Source organism: Sminthopsis crassicaudata, chromosome 3, assembly GCF_048593235.1.
Source record: "Sminthopsis crassicaudata isolate SCR6 chromosome 3, ASM4859323v1, whole genome shotgun sequence".
In the NCBI taxonomy this organism is placed as follows: Eukaryota; Metazoa; Chordata; class Mammalia; order Dasyuromorphia; family Dasyuridae; genus Sminthopsis; species Sminthopsis crassicaudata.
The window spans coordinates 648,286,648-648,309,785 of NC_133619.1; the positions used below are offsets into that span (position 1 = coordinate 648,286,648).

Sequence of the window (23,138 nt, forward strand, 5' to 3'; positions counted from 1 at the left end):
ACAGACAGACAGAGACAGAAAGAGAGATAGAAAGAGACAGAGACAGAGGAAAACTATCTCTGAAAAAGAAGCTGAAAGGACCATATCTTTCTATATACTTGAGGTATTAGGATTTGGGAAGTTGGGGACACAAAAGGTTCCCATCTAAAGAAACTGAGGCTGACTCATTTTTAAAATAGAGAATTGACTCAAATTTATAAGAATTCAAACTATTCTCCAATTGATAAATGATCAAAGGATATAAACAATTTTCAGATAAAGAAATTAAAACCATTTCTAGTCATATGAAAAGGTGCTCTAAATCACTATTGATCAAAGAATTGCCAATTAAAACAACTCTGAGGTACCACTATATACCCCTCAGATGGGCTGAGAGGACAGGAAAAGATAATGATGAATGTTGGAGGGAATGTGAGAAAATTGGGACACTGATACATTGTTGGTGGAACTATGAATGGATCCAACTATTATGGAGAGCAATTTAGAACTATGCTCAAAGGGTTATCTTTTGAGCCAACAGTGTTTCTACTGGGTTTATATCCCAAATAACTCTTAAAGGATGGAAAGGGACTCACATATGCAAAAATATTTGTGGCAGCCATTTTTTTTAGTGGCTAGAAACTGGAAACTGAGTGGATGCCTATCAGCTGGAGAATGGCTGAACAAGTTATGGTATATGAATGTTATGGAATATTTCTTAGAGAAATTATCAATAGGATGATTTCAGAGATGCCTGGAGAGACTTACAGGAACTAATGCTGATCATTATACATGGCAACAAGAAGACTATATGATGGATGTGGCTTTCCTTAACAATGAGATGATTCAAACCAATTCCAATTGTTCAGTGATGAAGAGAGCCATCTACACCCAGAGAGAGGACTGTGAGAGCTGTGTGTGGAACACAACATAGTATTCTCACTCTCTCTGTTGTTGTTTTCTTGCATTTTATTTTCTTTCTCATTTTTTTTTTCTGGTTTAATTTGATTTTTCTTTTGCAGCAATATATTTGTATAAATATGGATTGCATATATTGGATTTAACATATATTTCTTCCATGTTTAACATATATTGAACTACTTGCCTTCTAGGGGAGGTGGGGAAAGGTGGGGAAAGGAGGGGAAATTTTGGAACAGAATGTTTTCAAGAGTCAATGTTGTAAAATTATTCATGCATATGTTTTGAAAACTTAAAAGCTTTAAAGAGAAAGAAAGAAAAAGAAACAAACACAAAGAAAGTAGAAAAAAGAAAGAAAGAAAGAAAGAAAGAAAGAAAGAAAGAAAGAAAGAAAGAAAGAAAGAAAGAAAGAAAAAAGTGAAAAAAAAAAGAAACAAAGGAAGAAAGAAAGAAAAAAAAAAATTGAGGCTGACTTCAAGATATGGGGAGAAGGTTTTGGGGAAACTACCACAGAGAGGCTGGACATCTAATCTCTCTTCCCAGGAGAGAAGTTTAATTTAGGGTAAGTTTAGTTTCAATTGCAAAAACAAGGTAAACTGGGATTGATAAAAACTTGGAGACAGGAACAATACAGAAACAAGTGTGCTTTTTAGATCTTAGATGGACGGACACTACACCAGGTCCTTCTGCAATATCGGGGACTCAAACACCTCTAAAAATTCAAAATCTTACCTTTAAGCCTAGAAATGCACTTTACTCCCCCATTTTGTGGTCTAATACTCAATACCCAGTGAGCAAGGTGGTTCCCAGCAGTGACACTCCCCACATGAGGCATAGGAAAAATACTGGGATTTGCATATCTTATCTTCTGACAAGAAGGGGCCAAGGGTTCGAGAACCAAATGGTGTATCTATGGTATGGGGTTTGGAACTAGATGGTGGCAGGCAGGGAAAACTGGATTTCGGTCATGAAGAGTGCATCATGGCCGCTCTCTTTGGCAAAAGGCCGATTTATTTAAGGGGAAAAGTTACAGCCAAAATGAAGGGATGCACTAGACACCAGAAATGGTACGTAGGAAATAGAGTTGAGAGAGCATGTGAAAGCCAAGTTCCTCAAGGGCACTCGGTTTTCCAGGAGAAAGGGAGCCCTCCGTGAGATTGGGGGGCGGGGCATTAGCTGGCAGGTTAAATCCTCAGCTTCCCCAAAAGTTACTTAGTTGTAAAGCATAGTGAACTGAGGAGAGACACCACGTGGTATGGGGGAGGGGAAAGACACAGAGGCAGTGTCCTGACAGACTGAAAGGGGACTTGGATCCAAAGAGGGCCTGGCCAGAGGAGGCTGCTGGGGCCCTCTGCAGGAAGGGGCCGGCTCAGGGGTCTGGCTTAACTGGGCGTTGGGACTGGACCTCCTCCCCAGAGGGGGTGCCAGGGAGCTCCTTGTTCTCTGTCAGGGCCTGCTGCCGCCTGCCTCAGGGAGCAATTCTTCAGTTTCTCTTGGTCCAAAACAATATCTAGGCTTCATCCCGCCACGCCGAGAGGGGGCGCTGGGATTATCTGCTTTTTACAGAGGAGCAAACTGAGGCCGAAAATCCTGTGCCAGAGCAAGGCAGCTCAAGATGGAGGCGGACAGGGCGGAGCAGGCCATTGGTCCTCCAAGAGTGGGAGCCCGGCTTCAAGAAGAGATGGATCCGATCACCTGGGTAGGCCTGGGAGAAGGCCTGGGAGCTGCCCTAACGCTGGGGTCGGCCCGTGCTCTGATTGGGAAGGGGGGCCCAGAGCTCCCTCAGGTTCTCTTGGAATGGGGGCTGGGGTGTTACCAACTGGGGTCCACCACAGCTTAGTATGGATCATCCTCCCAGACGGATGAAGTGCTTCTGATCTTCCTCTGCAGAGGAGGAAACTGAGGCATAAAGGGTGAGGGGAATGCCCCAGGGTCATATGTCATCCAGGTGAGGAAAGTGAGGGGGGTAGGGACCACACCGGGGTCACAGATGTACAAGTGGGGAAACTAAGGCATGGAAGAGGGGCAAGGGGAATGTGTTTCCCAGTAGTCGGAGGCAAGATCTGTATCCAGACCCACTGGCTGCAGGCCTAGCATTCTGCCCCCATCCCCCAAGCCCCTGAATCCTGGGGGGCACTCCTGCACCTCCAAAGCCAAGAGGCACTGGAGCATTTCCAGGACATTGAGCGGAAGTCGGAAGTCAGCCTCTGCCTCAGTTTCCCTGTGGGTAAGAATGGGCTGAGGACGGCACCACCTCTCCCGGGGCAGCAGGCACTCATTACTATGCGCCTGGTCCTGGACTGAATTCTCGGGGCTCAGACAGAGTACAAGCCCTATCCCCAAAAGTTTACAAGCTAAAGCACGAGAGGAAATGGGAAATAGGACCCGAACCGGAAGTAGAAAACGGATGGTGGGGTGAGGGCCCTTTCCCAGCCAAGGAACTCTGATCACGTGCACACCCGAGTCCCAGAATGCCTCGCTGGTCACGCCCGGCCCCGCCTCAGCCCCGCCTCTTATAGGACCCAAGGGGCAGTTTTCTTGGTGGGGGAGGGTCAGAGTGGGTTCTGCTCTTCCTTCTTCTGAGCTTGGTGAGTAGGGGGGAAGGGAAGGAGAGCATCAGTGCGCAGGCGCGGCCCCGCTTTCCCCCCCCCCTTAAGTCAGGAGAACCCCCCCTTCTTGGTGCCGGTTCCCGCTGTCCTCAGTTCGCTTGGCCGAGTCCCAGAAAGCTTGCGGGGTGTGTAGGGTCTGAGTGTGGGGGTGGGCTGCGTGTGCAAGTTGTGCAGAAGTGGAACAGCACGGCGCCTGTGTGATCGCCCCTGGGTGCCTGAGCTGCGCTGGGGGAGGGGCCGGTGCCTGCGCCTCCCGGGAGGCCGCCTTGGGGAGCCTGGCCAATCCCCCTGATGATGAGCCCCCAGGTCTGCGGGGCCCTCTCCCGGTCTCTGGGGACGCTGTGTACGAGGGGGGAGGGGCCAGGATTCCGCCTGTATATAAAGGAGAGGAGAGCAGCCCCTCCCACTCTCCCTGGGAGATCCCTTCTGTAAAGCACTAATTACAGGGCTGGGTATACAGCCAGTGCTCCCCAAATGCAGCCCTGTAGATTTTGCCCAGCCCCCCATTTGGCTGGAGGACAGTCTGGGCTCCCTGGCCAGCTCCGCCGCGTGGTCTCCTTCCCTCCCGGTGGTGCGGGGGCATCTGTCTGTGTGTGCCGGCAGACCGGGTCCGCTTGCAGGGGGTCAGCTCCGAACACATCCCCCAGATTGCCACGAGCTGGTCTTCCTCCAGGCAGTGTCAGGGTGACACTCCAGAGTTCGCCTGACCTGCGCACCTCGTTCCTGCGCTGGGGCAGGGGTCCCTGAGGCTCTGCCTGGTCTCAGCCCACCTGGGATCCCAAAGCTCCTTTTGCCCCCGGTCTCTGTAAGACGCTGGGCCAGGGACATGAGGTCAAAGGAGTTTGGGAAGAAGCAAGTTGTCATTCCCAGGCCTGACCCTCCCTGCTACCTTCCTGGGGGCAGCCGCTCCCCAGTGTCTCTGCCTTAATACCTCTCTCACTGTGGGCAGGTCCGCATCCTCCCCGGGCAGAGGAGCCTCAGACCCGTCCCCCCTCTCTGGGCTCCCTCTCCCTCCTCAGCCCGGCGGGCAGAGGACCAAGCCCGGACCCAGAGCCATGGCCCCCGGCAGCCGGAGCCCCTCGTGCCAGGTGAGTGAAGGGGACTCTCTGTAGAGGGACGCCAGAAAGGGGACGTTCCAAGGGGGTCCGAAGCGCCAGTGGCTGGAGCTGAGCCGAGCCTAGGGACACGCTCCAGGCCGCTGCCCGGCTCTCCCTGCGGCTTCAGTATAGAGCAGGTCCCCGCGGGAAAGCGGATGGGCATGGAGGGGGGGGCTGTGGAGACCCTTCAGGACGGCCAGCACAAGGCGGGGAGCTTATGGCCAGACCCCTGAGCCCCGTTTCACAGGAACCTACAGTATTCGTCCAGAGAAAAGGAACAATCTCTGAAAGGGGGGCCACAAGTGAGAGAGCAGTTCTGACTCCTAAGATGTGGGAGGGACCAGAAAAGCCGGGCCCTCCTAGAGAGCACCGTGAATAAATGCAGTGCAGTGAAGAACACTGAAGGGAAAATAGTCACAAATTCTCTAATTGCTCAAAAAGTCCATAATACCAATAAAGGAAAATAAAAGTGAAATATAGATTAAAAGTAGAACAGAAATCAGATGTTTTAACAAGAAATCAAAATGTATTTTTAAGAAAGGGAACAGATTTTGATCTATAAGAACGAGCTAGAATTGTTCCAAAATAACTGAAAAAGTGCATCTTTGTTCTCTCCCCAGTGATCACTCTTAAGATTCCTCCTCCCTACTCCCACCCAGAATGCACAGGACTTACCGAACTCTTCCTAGAATCTTAATGCCTCACTTAGGACACTCCTGGTGAGGAGCAATCTGGGATCTGTTCTTTTTTCTCCACATCTTCTATAGATACCAATGTTCTCCCTAATTCCACTGGGAGCAGCAGTCGAGTAACACATTTTTCCAGCTTTTTTTATTCCAACATAATAATCACTTTGAATAGAAAATATTTTTCTCTATATTCCCCTGAGCTCTTACTGACTTTTTCAGCTCTTGGCTCTGGCCCTCCTAAAGGTTCTCTGAGTTTTAGGCAAATCCCATCCTTTCTTCAGTTTCCTCCTCTGAGGTGATGAAGGCTGGACAAGATGAATTGTCCCTTTTGGCTCTAAATCAAGTGACTTTTGATGGTTTAGGAGGTGGTGACATTCAGGGACATTATCGTGGACTTCACTGAAGAGGAGTGGGGGCTCCTGGACTCTTCTCAGAAGGAGCTCTACAAGGAGGTCACGCTGGAGAGTGTCCAGAACCTGCTGTTCCTGGGTAAGGACCATTTCCTGTCTTTTCAAGTTCAATCAGTGGCCATCAGTCAGGGGGCTGACCTTGTTACCTTGTTCATCCCCAGGCCAGGTGTCTGACAAATTCACTGAAAACATCATACTAAAAACCATGGAAGGAGATTCTGGTAAGATGGGAGAATAGGGCAGGAAGTGCTTGCTTCTCCCAGAGTGCTAAAAACACAAGAAAAAACATCTGAACGTGACCTGGGCCAGCAGAGGTGGTTCAAAGTCCAGAATTTGTCCTTCTGAAACACCTGGTCAGGACCCTGGGGAGGCCCTGACCCCCTTGGGATGGAAGTTTGGCCCACATGAAGGGCTCAGTCCAAGGGGGCAGCTTTCCCCTCTGGAATTGTGGGGGTGGGTGGGTAATGGGTTTGGAGCTTGAAAGGCAAGGAAGGAAGGACCCCATCTTATGTCTAGAACAGGGCTTTATTGTAGCAGATTCAGTCCTAGCCTGTGACCAAGAATGACCCAGCCCACAGCTGGGGGGGGGGGGGCAGGGACCCTGCTGTTGTGGGCACTTGTAGAAGAGCAGAAACACTGGTGTCACTCACTGGGCATAAGAGCCAAGTGAGGTTTGTGGCTGTAGACCAAAGGAAGAGGGAACATTTGCTGGGACAGTGTGGCTTAGGATCCTGGCCTGGACTCAGGGGTACTGGGGAGTGCCCAGGGTTGGGACCCCGAGAGAGCTCTGCAAATGACAGTGAGGAGGACTTGGAGCCTAGGATATTCTCCCCCCAAAATCAGGGTTAGAGAACTGACAATAACAATAATAAGTGGCTTAGAATAAAATAATATAAAAATAAAAATGATGTGGCAAAGGAGAAAACCTGAATATAATAGCTATTGTGGGGATTGAGGCAATCTGGGTCCATAGTCAAAGAAAATAAAGTTTACAAAGTCACTCCTATTTCAAAGCCCTAAAATGTCCTTGGACAAAACTGAAAAAGGTCTTCAGAGATCAAATAGACATAATTGAGAAAAAACTGATAAAATAAATCAAGATAAAAAATAAGGTTCTAAATTAAAAGATTGCAGGGCTTGGGGCATTGCATTTTATAGAGCAAGGAAGCTGAAATTCTGATCAAAAATGATTTACCAGCAAAGCTGAATTGGGGGAGGGGGAGAAGGTCATACACTAAATGGAAAGATATTCGGATCTTTATAACAAAAAGACCAGAACTCAGTTGAAAATTAGACATACATAATCTAGGAAAAATATGAGATAAATATTAAAGAGGAGATATAAGGGGCTCAATGAGGTCAAACTATTAATTTTTTTTATATGTAGAAATGTCATCCTTACTGGAGTAGTTTGAAAGCAAAGCTTGGACTCAGTTGAGTATGATGAGTTAATTCTTTAAAAAAAATTTTTTTTTTTTTTTAATAATATTGGATGGGGAGAGGTAAAATGAAGGAATTAAAACAAACAAGTCTTGAAAGAACTGAGATAGAGAAAACAAATGAGAAGTGGAGAGCTTCTGGTGAAATCTTATTCTCACAGAATGAAAAGAAGAGGAAATAGAATACCTAAGTAAACTGAATTTAGAAAAAAAAAATTGAATATGCCATAAATGAACTTCTTAAGGAAATACACAAGGATTAGACAGATTCCAGGGGAATTCTACCAAATATTAAGTGAACTGATTCCAGCATTAAATAATTATTTTAGAATTACAGGCAAAGAAGGCATATTTCACATTCCTTTTATGAAACAAGAATGGTATTGCTACCTAAGCCAGGAAGAGTCTAAACAAGAAAGAAAATCCACAACACTCATTTCTATTAAAAACACTTGGAAGTATAAGAGGATTTTTCCTTATACCATCAGCAAGCATTATTTGTAATGGAGATAAACTAGCAGTCTTCCCAGAAAGATATGTTCAACAAGGATGCTTACAGTCATGGATACTATTTGGGAATTCTATTGGAAATCCTAGAAATAGAAATAAGAGGAAAAAAAGTAGAAAATCAGAATAGAGAATGAGGCAATAAAACTGTCTTTTTGAAGATGAAATGATGATATCTTTGGAATATTGAAAAGACTCAACAAAAAACTTTAAGTGTTTAACAACTTTAGCAGAGGAGAATATGAAACAATTTGACATAAATTAACAGCATTCCTATATATCATCAACAATGCTGTGCAAGAAGAATGAGTAAAAGATACCATATTCAAAATAGATCTAGACAATATAAACTTCCTGGGAATTACCAGCCAAACTAACCCCAGGAAGTACATGAATATAAATATTTTAAGAATTTGTATGGAAATGAATTTAAACATAAACAATTCAAGAAAAATGAATTGTTCTTGGTAGGTAGAACCAGTATGATAACATTTATTTAAATTTATAGATTCAATAGCTTCCCAATTCAGTTTCCAAAAATTGTTTGACTGAGCTAGAACAAATAATAAAAAATTATTTGAAAGAAGAAAAGACCAAGAATATCAAAGTAAGTAATGAAAAAAAAAAATGTTAAGGATGGAGATTTAACAGTATCAGCTCTTAAACCTCTATTATAAAATTATCAAAATTATTTAAATTTTTACTAAAAAATAGAAAGTAAATCAATGGAACAGAGTAGACATCTTTTACAGTATCAAATTTGATAACCTGGTATTTGAGAAATGTAAAGATAAGATTTTACTATAAGAATTCATTTTTTGATAAAAATTGTAGGGAAAACTGGAAAAAATATGGTGGAAATTGGACATTGACCAATATTACTCTTTCTCAAGATAAAGTTAAAATGGATACATGATCTAGATTTAAAAGGTCTTATGAGACACTTTGAAGGATATGGCATTTAATACTTACCAAATATGGTTTTTGAACAAAGAAGAGACCATAGTGAGGTGCAAAATGAATAAATTTTGGATTCCCTCAAATTCAAAGAATTTTTATAAATAAAGCAAATGTAGCCGAGAGCCAGAAAAAAGGGAACAAGTTGAGTAAAATCATTTGTAGACAGTTTCTCAGATAAAAATCTCCTATCTTGAAAATACAAGGATCTTTTAAAAGCTAGAAGAATACCAATCATTCCCCAATTGATAAATGATCAAAGGATTATAAAGGGCTGAAACTCTGAATAGGTGCACTCCAAGCACTTAAGGCTACCTATTGGACTAACTCTTATTAGCATGTTTGGAATTTCTCTTCTCACAGTTAATGCTAGCTCAATGCTTGGGTAAGGAGAATTGCAGGAGGGATTAGGGGGTGGAGTGAGACAAGTCAGAGTCACTTTGGAAGAGGATGAGGAAAAGGGAAGTTGGTAGAGAGTTTGTAGCAGTTTTGTCCATCCCCTTCACTTCTCCCCCTAAAGATCAAGGACTTTTGCTTATCCTGACTCTAGTTGATTCTGAGGCCTCCAGGGAGCTACCCTGGAACTTACAAAGATATGAACAGCCGATTTTTTAATGAAGAAATCCAAAGAATTCATCATCATAAGAAAAGGTACTTTAAATGATTGATTAGAGAAACGCAATGTCAATTTTATACTTTTCAGTGGTAGATGTTGGACAGGATGTAGGAAAATTGGGACTCTCATTCATTGTTGATAGAATTATGAACTAATCCAACCATTTTGGTGGGAAGACAGGAATTATGTTCAAAAAGTTTTAGAACTGCCAATACCATTTGACCCAGTAACACCAGTACTAATATTTATAGCAGTTCCCTTTTAGGTGATAAAGAACCCAACAAAGAATTGCGTGGTTGCCCATCATCTGAGGAATGATTGAACAAGTTGTGGTATATGATTTAATGAAACATTGCTGCACTATAAGAAATAATAAGCTCAGTGATTTTAGAAAAACATGGAAAGACTTGTACTAAATCAGGAAAAGTGAAATGAGCAGAACTAAAAGAGTATTTTACAATAACAATAACAGCAGTTTTGTTTTAACAACAAAATATGCAGGCAGGTAGGTGATGCAGTGGATACAGCATCAGCCCTGAAGTCAGGAGTACCTGAGTTCACATTTGGCCTCAGACACTTAACACTTCCTAGCTATGTGACCCTGGGCAAGTCACTTAACCCCAATTGCCTCAGCAAGAAAAAAGGGGGGAGGGGATGTCTAAAGGTAGCCATCTTAAAGGGAATTAAATTTTTATGTGATAACTATTATAAATTTAATATATAATTGATTTGTTTTTTCATGTGTAATCATTTTTATTATACTATATTATGGAAATGCTTGCTTTATTCCATGAATTAAAAATACATTAAACAAAAATTTTAAAAGTATAAACTATATGATAATAATAAACAAATAATTAACTTTATCTGGAATTGGCTGACAGATTTAAAAGTAGATTATCATACTTTGTAGACATATAATACTTTGAATCAAATGTTTAAAGTAACCTTGTGTTTGAAAAGTAAAGACTTAAGTTTTTGTGCTGAGAATTCATTATTTGGTAATGTGGAAATTACCACATAATTTGGTAATTATGGAAAAATTGTGGAAAAAGCTAGAAAACAGTAAGGCTGAAACCGGACATAGACCAAAATCTTACATCATTGACTAAGATAAGGTCAAAATTGATACATGATTAAGATGTAAATTAGATATCATAAGAAATTAAAGTACATATATTTTTGCATATTAACTATCACTTATGAAGAGGTAATAGAATTTATGAGTAAGCAACTATTAAAGAACATGGTGAGTATAAAATGGACAGTTTCAAACACGCTAAAAAGTTTTGTAAAAAATTTACTCAAATTCATAAGGAAAGTAGAAAATTGTTTTCAGGTAAAGATCTCATCTCAAATATATAAAGAGCTTTTAAAAATATATAAGAATTCAAGTCATTCAGCAGTTGATAAATGGCCGATAGGAAAAACTAGTTTTTCAATGAAAAAAATCCAAACAATTTGTAATCACTTAAAAACAATGTCCTAAATCTTTAGAGCATTAAATTAGAAAATTATAAATTAAAACAAGCTTAAGATACCATTTTTAGAATGTTAACTCAATATTGGTAGATCCAACATTTTAGTTGTAGAACTGTGTGTACTATTTGATCTATCCCTCTGAATTTTAGGTCTGATTTCCAAGATGATGAAGGAAAAAGTAAAAGAACTTATATATTATAAAAAACTTTTTTTTTTTCAATTTTTTTTTTTTTTTTGAGGCTGGGGTTAAGTGATTTGCCCAGGGTCACACAGCTAGGAAGTGTTAAGTGTCTGAGACCAGATTTGAACTCGGGTCCTCCTGAATTCAGGGCTGGTGCTCTATCCACTATACCACCTAGTTGCCCTCACAAAAAACTTTTTTAATGGCTCTCTTTTTGGTAACAAAGGATTGTAAATTGTAGGGATACCCATCAGTTGTAAAATAGCTAGAGAGGGATTAAGGACAATCAGTAATAAATGGTTAGTGATTTGAATAGTCTTTGATGATATTCTATAAACTCTATGGAAGTGTTCAGTGAATCTCTCTAAGATCATGTCCTTATCCCTAATGAGTGGGTCTATCAGCTCTGAGTAGTTGAGATACACCTTAGGTCTTTGACCCATAAATAGTTTTCAAAGCATCATAAAAGTGCTTTGGATTTTTACTATCAGTAAAACAACATCAAAAACCTATAAAGGACAACTAATTTCCTTCTTTTTTTTTTTTTTTTTTTTTATTCATTTTTCCAAATTATCCCCTCCCTCCCTCCACTCCCTCCCCCCGATGGCAGGTAATCCCATCAATTTTACATGTGTTACAATATAACCTAGATACAATATATGTGTGTAAATACCATTTTCTTGTTGCACATTAATTATTAGCTTCCGAAGGTATAAGTAACCTGGGTAGATAGACAGTAGTGCTAACAATTTACATTCCCCTCCCAGTGTTTCTTCTCTGGGTGTAGCTACCTCTGTCCATCATTGATCAACTGGAAGTGAGTTGGATCTTCTTTATGTTGAAGATTTCCACTTCCATCAGAATACATCCTCATACAGTATTGTTGTTGAAGTGTATAGTGATCTTCTGGTTCTGCTCATTTCACTCAGCATCAGTTGATGTCAGTCTCTCCAGGCCTCTCTGTATTCCTCCTGCTGGTCATTTCTTACAGAGCAATAATATTCCATAACCTTCATATACCACAATTTACCCAACCATTCTCCAATTGATGGACATCCATTCAACTTCCAGTTTCTAGCTATAACAAAAAGAGCTGCCACAAACATTTTGGCACATACAGGTCCCTTTCCACTCTTTTGTATTTCTTTGGGATATAAGCCCAATAACAGCAATGCTGGGTCAAAGGGTATGCACAGTTTGACAACTTTTTGGGCATAGTTCCAAATTGCTCTCCAGAATGGCTGGATTCTTTCACAACTCCACCAACAATGTATTAGTGTTCCAGTTTTCCCACATCCCCTCCAACATTCATCATTATTTGTTCCTGTCATTTTAGCCAATCTGACAGGTGTGTAGTGGTATCTCAGAGTTGTCTTAATTTGCATTTCTCTGATCAGTAGTGATTTGGAACACTCTTTTATATGAGTGGAAATAGTTTCAATTTCATCATCTGAGAATTGTCTGTTCATATCCCTTGACCATTTATCAATTGGAGAATGGTTTGGTTTAAAGGACAACTAATTTCAGGTGTACTCTTACTTAGTTTAGAATCCTGAACCCAGAATGTCTCCAAATTTTGCTTCACTTAACTTTTGGTGGAGTTAAACACTGCCTTCTTAGAGATGGATGCAATAATTTACTTGTAAACCCTATAGAGTCTTTAATTTTTATTTAGTTTCTTAATTTCTCCATCATTTTCATCAAACCAATTAGATATCTAAAAGCGTTATGGTCCGTCAGATGTAGGACTGTACAACAGTTCTGTTATAGCTGCTCTCTCCTGCTGCAAAGTTCAAAAGTACATGTTAGAATAAACTGGGAAAACATTTTTACAGTCAAAGGTTCAGATAAAGGCCTCATTTCCAAAATATATAGAGAATTGACTCTAATTTATAAGAAATCAAGCCAATCTCCAGTTGATAAATGGTCAAAGGATATGAACAGACAATTCTCAGGTGAAGAAATTGAAACTATTTCTAGTCATATGAAAAGATGCTCCAAGTCATTATTAATCAGAGAAATGCAAATTAAGACAACTCTGAGATACCACTACTCACCTGTCAGATTGGCTAGAATGAGAGGGAAAGGTGATGCAAAATGTTGGAGGGGATGTGGGAAAACTGGAACACTGATACATTGTTGGTGGAGTTGTGAATACATCCAGCCATTCTAGAGAACAATTTGGAACTATGCTCAAAAAGTTATCAAACTGTGCGTACCCTTTGACCCAGCAGTGTTGCTACTGGGTTTGTATCCCAAAGAGATCTTAAAGAAGGGAAAGGGACCTGTATGTGCAAGAATGTTTGTGGCAGCCTTCTTTGTGGTGGCTAGAAACTGGAAACTGCGTGGATGCCCATCAATTAGAGAATGGCTGAATAAATTGTGATATATGAATATTATGGAATATTATTGTTCTGTAAGAAATGACCAACAGGATGATTTCAGAAAAACCTGGAGAGATTTACATAAACTGATGCTGAGTGAAATGAGTAGGACCAGGAGATCATTGTATACTTCAACAACAATACTATATGATGATCAATTCTAATGGATGTGCCCATTTTCAACAGTGAGATGAACCAAATCAGTTCCAATAAAGCACTACATAGAATTCCCAATCCCTCTAATTTTGTCCGCTTGCATTTTGGATTTCCTTCACAGGCTGATTCTTTTTGTATAGCAAAACAACTGTTTGGACATGTATACATATGTTGAATTTAATTTATACTCTAACATATTTAACATGTAGTGGTCAACTGCCATCTTTGGGAGAAGGAGGGGAAAAGGAGGGGAAAAATTAGAACAAAAGGTTTGGCAATTGTCAATGTTGTAAAATTACCCATGCATATATCTGGTAAATAAAAACTATTAAAATATATTTTTAAAAAATGCATGATGGCATATCTTTCCCTTGAAATGAGGAACAAACTTATCTCCAACAGAGTCACTCTAATCTGTTCATGCTAAGTCCGATGGTCTTCCTGCCTTATAGCTGCCACTTTTGTTGAATGGGATTGTTTAGCTCTGAGTAAGTCTATGATAGGACCAGCCCTCTGTGATGCACATCTCCTTTGTCACTCTCACCTCCTTTCTCTTTTCCTTACAGTGACATAGTCTACTCATTGCTAATGTGAGCTCCAAGAGTACAGCCAGGAAGTTTTCTTGCACTTAGATTGGTGATAAGAAAGTTATGAGATTCAGAAGTCTTCAGTAATGATTGATATTGCATATATTTATGTGTCTGTGTCTCTGTGTGTATATATTTGATTGTGTATTTTTTTTTTTTTTTCAGATGTAGAGACGAGATTCCAAGTAAATGAGTTGACTAGAAAGCTGGGAATTTTTGTGGAAGAATGTGATCTGCAAAGAGTTATGATTAATGGTTCCTGTGACTTCAAGTTGAAAGAAATACATGGTTCTAATATCAAGGCAGATCAACATCCAAAGAGTGAATGTCAACTTGTTGAAATTGGAAAGAGATTTGGACAGTCTTCAACCCTAAATCATTGTAAGAAAATTTCCTCAGGGAATGACTATCTTCAGGATAGTGAATATAGAAAATGCTTCAGTGAAAAAGTAGAGCCTTTTCAGTCCCAGGAAACTTCTAGGCAGCAGAAAGTTCACACTGGAAAGAAATCTTTTGATTGTAATCAGTGTGGAAAGACTTTCAGATGGAGGTGTCGGCTTGCTAAACATCAGAGAATCCACAGTGGAGAGAAACCTTTTGATTGTAATCTATGTGGAAAGGCTTTCAGATGGAGGTGTCATCTTGCCAAACATCAGAGAATCCACACTGGAGAGAAACCTTTTGATTGTAATCAATGTGGAAAGGCTTTCAGATGGAGGTGTCGTCTTGCTAAACATCAGAGAATCCACACTGGAGAGAAACCTTTTGTTTGTAATCAATGTGGAAAGGCTTTCACACAGAGCTCTAATCTTAATACACATCAAAAAATTCACATTGGAGAAAAACCTTATGAATGTACTCATTGTGGAAAGGCTTTCACACACAGCTATACACTTAATGCACATCAGAAAATCCACACTGGAGAGAAGCCTTATGAATGTAGTCAGTGTGGAAAGGCTTTCACATTTCCTTACCGCCTTGCTGTACATCGGAGAATCCATACTGGAGAGAATCTTTTTTATTGTAATCTATGTGGAAAGGCTTTCAGGTGGAAGTGTCTTCTTGTTAAACATCAGAGAATCCACACTGGCACAAAACCTTTTGCATGTAATCAATGTGGAAAGGCTTTCACACATAGCTATACTCTTAATGCACATCAGAAAATCCATACTGGAAAGAAGCCTTATGATTGTAGTCAATGTGGAAAAGCTTTCACATTCCCTTTCCAACTTGCTGTACATCAGAAAATCCATACTGGGGAGGACCTTTTTTATTGCAATCAGTGTGGAAAGGCTTTCACATGGAGGTCCAGTCTTGATAAACATCAAAGAGTCCATACTGGAGAGAAACCTTTTGTTTGTAATCAATGTGGAAAGGCTTTTAGATGGAAGTGTCGTCTTGCTAAACATCAGAGAATCCACTCTGGAGAGAAACTTTTTAATTGTAATCAATGTGGAAAGGCATTCACATGGAGATCCAGTCTTGATAAACATCAGAGAGTCCACAGTGGAGAGAAACTTTATGAATGTAGTCAATGTGGAAAGGCTTTCACATTTCCTTACCACCTTGCTGTCCATCAGAGAATCCACACTGGAGAGAACCTTTTTGATTGTAATCAGTGTGGAAAGGCTTTCACCCAAAGGTCCCGTCTTGCTAAACATCAGAGAATTCACACTGGAGAAAAACCCTTTGTGTGTAATCAATGTGGAAAGGCTTTCACAGAGAGTTCTAATCTTTATGCACATCAGAAAATCCACACTGGAGAGAAGCCTTATGAATGTAGTCAGTGTGGAAAGGCTTTCACATTCCCTTACCGCCTTGCTAAACATCAGAGAGTCCACACTGGAGAGAAACCTTTTGTTTGTAATCAGTGTGGAAAAGCTTTCACACAAAGGTATAATCTAAAGGCACATCAGAAAATCCACACTGGAGAGAAGCTTTAGCAATAACATCAATGTGGAAAGGTTTTCACACAGAGGTACTGTCTTGCTAAACATCAGAAAATCCATCTTGGAGGAAAGCTTTGTGGATATAATCAATGTGGAAAGGCTTTCAGATCCAACTTCATTATTGCTTTACGTCAGAGAATTCACAGTTGGGTGAAAACTTAGGAATGTAATCAACATGGAGAGGCTCCCAGATAGAGCTGCAGTATTGCTGAACTTCAAGAAGTCCACACTGAGGAGAAACATTATAACTGTCCTCAAGTGTGGAATGATTTCACACTGAACTCCACTCTTGGGAAAAACAGAGAATTCATACTTGAGACAAACTGAGCTTTTAGTTACCTCTTTGAAAGTTTTACTAAAAGAGGTTCTACACTAGAGAGGAACCTTATACATATTATTAAGGAAGTAATGCCTTCAGGCAACAAGCATCTCTTATTTCCCATCTCAGAATTCATATTAGATATTAATTTCATCACTGTCACAAATAAGGAATGTCATTTACATGAATTTCAGAGCATTTCAGTATTAAAAAAATCATTCTGAGGAGGTCTCTATGGCTTAAATGTGGGAAGGCTTTTAGTTAGAGATTATCCCTTTCAGCTCACATGACCTCAGGTATATTTGTATATAAAATGAGTATACAAATCAAATATTTACTGACAATAAAATATAATAGAATTTATTTTAAAAGAATTTTTAGGTGTGTTTTTACTATTTATGAAAGAGGAAAAGAAATTTGCATATTAATGAGATGCATGTGCTTGTTTATTTTTACTCAAAGAAATAAATCTTGTAATAACTTTTACTGTTTCCAATTTTTTTACAATCCCCACATTCAGTTATTTGATCCCTTATGGAGTCAATATCCACAATTTCAGAAGCTTTGTGCCACCACACAGCCTTTCCTTAGAATTCCCAACAGAAGGGTCCTCATTACACATCCCCAATTCTATTTTGTGCAAATAATCCTTATATACATAATAATTTTTCTCTTTAATCCTATTGTTTGTAATCTAATAATAAACAGCATTTATATAATCCCATTTCTTCAGCCATTCCCCAATTAATTGGTACTCATTACTCTTGTAAGAATGAAAGTTCAAAATTATCTTTACATGTAATTGGAAAAAATGAAATACTATTAACAAGAAATGAAGGAAACAAAATATTCCTTATTCCAAAGGTTCCTTAATCAGTAACCCTGAAATAAGGTATCCCTCCTTTCTCCCTTTTTCTGTCCTTTCTTGTTTCTCTTTAGCTATTCTCCTTTATGTTTCTTAATCGCAGTAATCTACAAGATTAGATTTCCTTTCCTTATTAGCCTTTTACTTGATTAAGGTACCTTACATACCCTCAGTGAGTTTCTTTTCCTTCTTTTCATGCCTTATCACATTCTAAAATTTTTCCACAAAATCCATCAATTCTTCTAAAGGGTGGTGTGAGGATTAGTGACCCTATTCTCCCACTATCACCATTTTTTTAATGTTTTCACCTTTGTGTTCATATGTGTATAAAAAAACAATTCTCAATCATTCTGTAGTTTAGTTGTACTTGGTAATTCTGTGTGCTATTGTTACCTCAGAGGTTTGAGAAGAAAATGGTTTTTGCCAGTCTGATTTCCTTTCTAGGAATGTTTTGAACACTGCTTCCCCCTCCCCACCCCCCTTTTTTTTTCTTTTAAAGCTTTTTATTTTCAAAACCTGAATAGTTTTCAAAATGCATCCTTGCAAAACCTTGTTCCAAGTTTTTTTTCTCCCTCCTTTCCCCTACCCCTTTCTTTAGACAGCAAGCAATCCAATATATGTTAAATATGTGCAATTCTTCTATACATATTTCCACAATTAATGCTGCACAAGAAAAGTCATCATATAATATTGTTGTGTACAGTGTTCTTGTTCTACTCACTTCATTTAGCATAAATTCATGTAAGTCTCTCCAAGCTTCTCTGAAGTCATTCTCCTGATCATTTATAGAACAATAATATTCCATAACATTCATATAACATAACTCATTTGGCCATTCTCCAGTTGATGGGCATCCACTCAGTTTCTAGTTCCTTGCCATTACAAAAAGGGCTGCTACAAACATTTTTGCACATGTGGGTCTCTTTCCCTTCTAAAGATCTCTGGGAAACAAGCCCAGTAGCAATATTGTTGGATTAAAGGTAATAAAGATAACTTTTTGGGCATAGTTCCAAATTGCTCTTCAGAATGGTTAGATCTGTTCACAGCTCCACCAACAATGTATTAGTGTCTCAGTTTTCCCACATCAACTCCAACATTCATAATTATCTTTTCCTGTTATCTTAGCCAATCTGAGTGGTATATAATAGTATCCCAGAGTTGTCTTAATTTGCATTTCTCTGACTAATAGTGATTTAGAGCTTTTTGTTTTTTTTAATGACTAGGAATGATTTTAATTTATCTGAAAATTGTGTTCATATACTTTGACTATCAATTAGAGAATGGCTTATTTTCTTATAAATATAAGTTAATCATATATTTTAAAGATGAAGACTTTATCAGAACCCATGAATATGAATTATTTTTCTGTTTACTGCTTCCCTTCTAAGCTTATCTGCATTGGTTTTGTTTGTACAAAAACAATTACCTTAATTAATTACTTAATCAGAATTACTTATTTTGCAATATATTCTAGTTCTTTGACATAAAATACTTCCTTCTCCATAGATCTGAGAGATAGACTATTCTTAGTTCTAATTTGCTTATAGTATCACCCTTTATTTTTAAATCATGAACCTATTTTGATCTTATCTTGGCATAGGGTGTTAGGTGTGGGTCAATGCCTAGTTTCTGCCATACTAATTTCCAATTTTCCCATCAACTTTTATCAAATAGTGAGCTCTTATCCCAGAAACTGGGATCTTTGGTTTTTATCAAAATCCAGATTACCAGAGACATTGATTATTGTGTCTTGTGAACTTAACCTGTTGTACTGATCAACTGCTCTATTTCTTAAGCAGTGCCAAATGGTTTTGATGATCGATGCTTTATAACATTTTATAACCAGTTTTAGGTCTGGTACAGCTAAGCCACCTTCATTTGCAAAATTTTTTTCATTGATTCCCTTGAAAGTCTTGATCTTTTGTTCTTTCAGATGAACTTTGTTATTATTTATTTTTAGCTATGTAAAACAATTTTTGGGAAGTTTGGTATGAACAAGTACATTGATTTAGATAGAATTGTCATCTTTATTATATTAGCTCTGCCTACCCATGAGCACTTGATAATCAAATTTATCAGATCTGACTTTATTTGAGTAGAAAGTGTTTTGTAATTGTGTTCATAAAGTTCCTGACTTCCGTGACAGGTAGGCTTCCCCAAATTTTATATTATCAACAGTTATTTTAAATGGAATTTCTCTTTGTATGTCTTGCTGCTGGACTTTGTTAGTAATATAGAAATGCTGATGATTTTGGATTTATTTTGTATCTTGCAACTTTGCTAAAATTGTGAATTGTTTCTAGTAGTTTTGTAGTTGATTATCTAAATTACCATTATATCATCTCTAAAGAGTGATAACTTCATTTTCTTATTATCTATTCTAACTCCTTTAATTTCTTTTTCTTCTTTTATTGCTTATGCTAATATTTTGTTTTGTTTTGTTTTTTTGTTTTTCCTGAGGCTGGAGTTAAGTGACTTGCCTAGGGTCACACAGCTAGGAAGTGTTAAGTGTCTGAGACCAGATTTGAACGCGGGTCCTCCTGAATTCAAGGCTGGTGCTCTATCCACTGCGCCACCTAGCTGCCCCTTATGCTAATATTTGTAATACAATTATTGAATTTTAATGGTGGTACTGTAAAACCGTGTTTCAACCCTGATCTTATTGGAAATAGTTCTATTTTTTACCCATTACATATGATGCTTGCTGATGGTTTTAAATAGATGCTACTGATCATTTTAAAGAAAACTTCATTTATTCATATATTCTCTAGTGTTTTTTAATAGGAATGGGTATTGAATTTTGTCAAGTCCTTTTTCTGAATATTCTTACTAACTATACATCACATTTATGGGGTAGGTCATCTTGGGCTCCTTTTCTATTTAGAACATATTATATCTTGTGGATGCTAAAGGTTTGCAGAATAGCTTTGTGTTATCTGAGTGTTCCTTTCTTTATATTTGATGGTATTTGTCCTGTTTACAAGATAAAAACAAATTTTTTCCTGGTGAAATTGTTCCATCACATCCATATTTTCCATCAATTGAGAAATAACTGAACAAGTTTGTGATGGAACACAGTCATGGTAAAAGATAGGAATAGCAGGATTGTTTCAGAAAACCCCCGACTTGTATGAATTGATGAAAAGTAAAGTAAGCGAAATCAGGAGACTACTGTATACAACAGGAACATTGCATGATGATCAACTCTGAATGACTGAGCTATTTTGACCAATACCTCAATCCACCATAATTCTAAAAATACTATCCACACTCTGCATAGCCCTTTGTCTAGTTGTGTCACTCTTGGTATATATCCCAAAGAGATTATAAAAGAGGGGAAAGGACTCATGGGCAAAAAATTTTGAAAGAGTTCTTTCTGAGGGGCAAGGAATTGGAAATTGTGTAGATGCATATCAACTGAGAAATGGCTGAATAAGTCATGTTATATGACTGTAATGGAATATTATTGTCCTAAAAAATGATGACTAGGCTGATTTCAGAAAAGTCTGGAAAGACATTTATAAAATGATGCTGAGTGAAATGTGCAGATTCAGGATATTGTAAATAGTAATAAAATGATGTGATTATCAGCTATGATCTTAACTCTTCTCAGCAATGTCAGCAACCCAAAACAATTCCAATAAACATGAGATAGAAAATGCCATCTGCATCTAGAGAGAGAACTATGGAGACTGAATGTGGATCTAAACATACTATTTTAAATTTTTTTTGTTGTATTTTTTCCTTTTTAAAAAAAATTTTCTTTCATATCATGACTAATATTAAAATGTGTTTAAAGTTATCGTACATGTATAGCCTATGCTATACATGTACATACATACATATACAAAGCAGATTGCTTGCTTTGGGGGAGGAGGAGGTAGAAAGTAAGGGATGGAAAGAGAAAAAATTTTAGAACTCAAAATATTACAGAAATGAATATTGAGAACTAAATTTACATGTAATTAGAAGAAATAATATAACGTTGAAATTTTTAAATTACATGTGGAATATTTCAGCAGGGAAAAAAATAGTACTGAAGAGGATTTTGAGTGCATTGATACAGAAACAGCCCATACAGCATCAAATGGAGTCAGGTATATTTCCTCAGAAATTAAATTTAGAAAACCATTACTTACTTGCTGGGCATCTGACCATTCTGACCTTTAAGCTCAGATCTACCTGGGGTGTGCAAACACAGCACACCATTTCTAGGAGACAATTCTCTCAAGTAAAAGGGAAGCTGTTTCCAACCACAAGAGTCTACTAGGAGGAAGTGGCCAAGGCAGGTTGCTCAGAAAGGTGTGCCATGTGGAAAGGAGAAGAGACCTTATGGGCATTAGTGAACCAAGTCTTTCTGAGAAGGTCTATGAGATTCTCTATCCCCCATTCCTGGTTATCATGCGCTGGAATGCCATGGCCCTATTGATGTCCTTTTTCCTGCCTCAACCTGTTCTATATCTACTCAGTTCTACTTTAGGGTTCAAGTTGTACTTGGATCAAAATGCAAATGTCTGGTTTCCCTGAGACCTCCTCCTCCTTCATCTGTTGATCCCCTCCCAGGCTCCCTCCTTCTTTGTGCTCTGGGACTCAGACCCTTCTGAGTAGAAAGTCTGCCACTAGAAAACCTTGGAGTAGATCACCCAAAGGAGTATATTTTGATGTCCTGGCAAAAATTAGCTTTTGGGAAAACTGAGATTCCAGATGATAGACCATCCGTCCCTATAAATGTAATTTTGATGGAACTTTGTTGTAAAATAAATGATGTGGTTTTATTGAAAGTCAATTGTGTTTTCCTCTTAGGATACTGTGACCCTCTATAGCTGGATCAGACCTAAAGGAAAAATCCTCTGAAAACTGGTCTGTAAGGCAATATGTGTAGACATTAGGAAGGATCCAGAGCATCACTGAATCAGAATGACTCTGAGGTCCAGAAGACTTGGACACTACTGCAAGAACTGAGTAACACTTAAGGAGCCAGTGCCAGAGGAAGGAACAAAGTTCAACCATGTGTTTCAAGGAGTTTGGCTGAGAAAAGGACTGAGAAATGATGGCTCCAAGAGTGGGGAGGGTTCAAGGAAGGTTTCTGTAAAGGTGGGAGCTGGGTCTGTTTGGAAGTTACCAATTGATTAGGGAAAGCTTCACCATTGGAGGGAACTGGGTTTGGTAAACTAATGAGGGGGTCAATGTTGGGGAGGGGCACGGTGGGGGGATCAGTGGTGACTGGGTTCCTAAAGAAGCTCTTGGAGGAAATGGATTTCCATGTAGCCAAGGAGTCAGGGCCTTGGGAATCTTTCTCTGATTCCTTTCCAACAGATGTCCAAGGCTGTCAGAAAGGGCTCACATTCTGGGGGAGACATTTTCAGTTGGGGAGGTTCATGTAAAGCAAGCGAGAGCCAGATTTAATAAATGCTCCCAAGAATGATCGCTGATGTTCAAAGAGCGCCTCCTGGGGCCCCGGACCGGGACTGAGAGCTCGGCTCTGACCTCCTTGGCTCTGCATCACGAGTCTGAGGGAGGGGCTGGGATTATCCGTTTTACAAAGGAGCACACTGAGACTAAGGATCCTGCACCAGAGTGAGGCACCCAAGATAGCGGCAGACCGGGCTGGAGCAGGAGCTTGGACCCCCACGCATGGGGCCCCTGTCTTCATGAGGGGGTGGACAGAATCACCTGGGCATGCATGCAGGGATCCAAGAGTGCCCGCTCCTGTGTAAGTGTCCGTGTCACGCCCATCCCCCGAGCCGGACGGAGAGAGGACCCGGGAGCTGGGCTAACCCCAGGTCTGACCCTCTGGTCTCCAGGGCTGATCAGGAAGGGGGAGCGCCGAGCTCCCCGAGCTTCTCTTGAAATGAAGGGCTGGACTAGTACAAACCCGGGTCAAGGGGGTGCCCCTCATCCTCACAGACTGGGAGGAGGCTGCTTCTGACCTTGGGGTGCAGAGGAAACCAAGGCCCGGGGTGGGAGGAGACGGTTCCGGGGTCATCCATCGTC

General features: G+C 39.7%; 1 protein-coding gene across 5 annotated transcripts; it reads left to right on the forward strand.

Annotated features, from left to right (window-relative positions):
* Positions 1–3,364: 3,364 nt before the first annotated feature.
* On the forward strand, positions 3,365–16,765 carry LOC141565042 (zinc finger protein 846-like). 5 transcript variants are annotated; one of them, XM_074308053.1, is made up of 5 exons: positions 3,365–3,485; positions 4,456–4,594; positions 5,655–5,781; positions 9,156–9,256; positions 14,177–16,765. In XM_074308053.1, the coding sequence occupies exons 2-4, from the start codon at positions 4,562–4,564 to the stop codon at positions 9,218–9,220; spliced, it is 225 nt and encodes a 74-aa protein (XP_074164154.1). In that variant the 5' UTR covers positions 3,365–3,485; positions 4,456–4,561; the 3' UTR covers positions 9,221–9,256; positions 14,177–16,765. The 5 variants fall into 5 exon arrangements, with proteins under 5 accessions (XP_074164154.1, XP_074164149.1, XP_074164150.1 ...); XM_074308048.1 differs by lacking the exon at positions 9,156–9,256; XM_074308049.1 differs by lacking the exons at positions 3,365–3,485; positions 9,156–9,256 and having other exon boundaries at positions 3,547–4,594.
* The last annotated feature ends 6,373 nt before the right edge of the window (positions 16,766–23,138 follow it).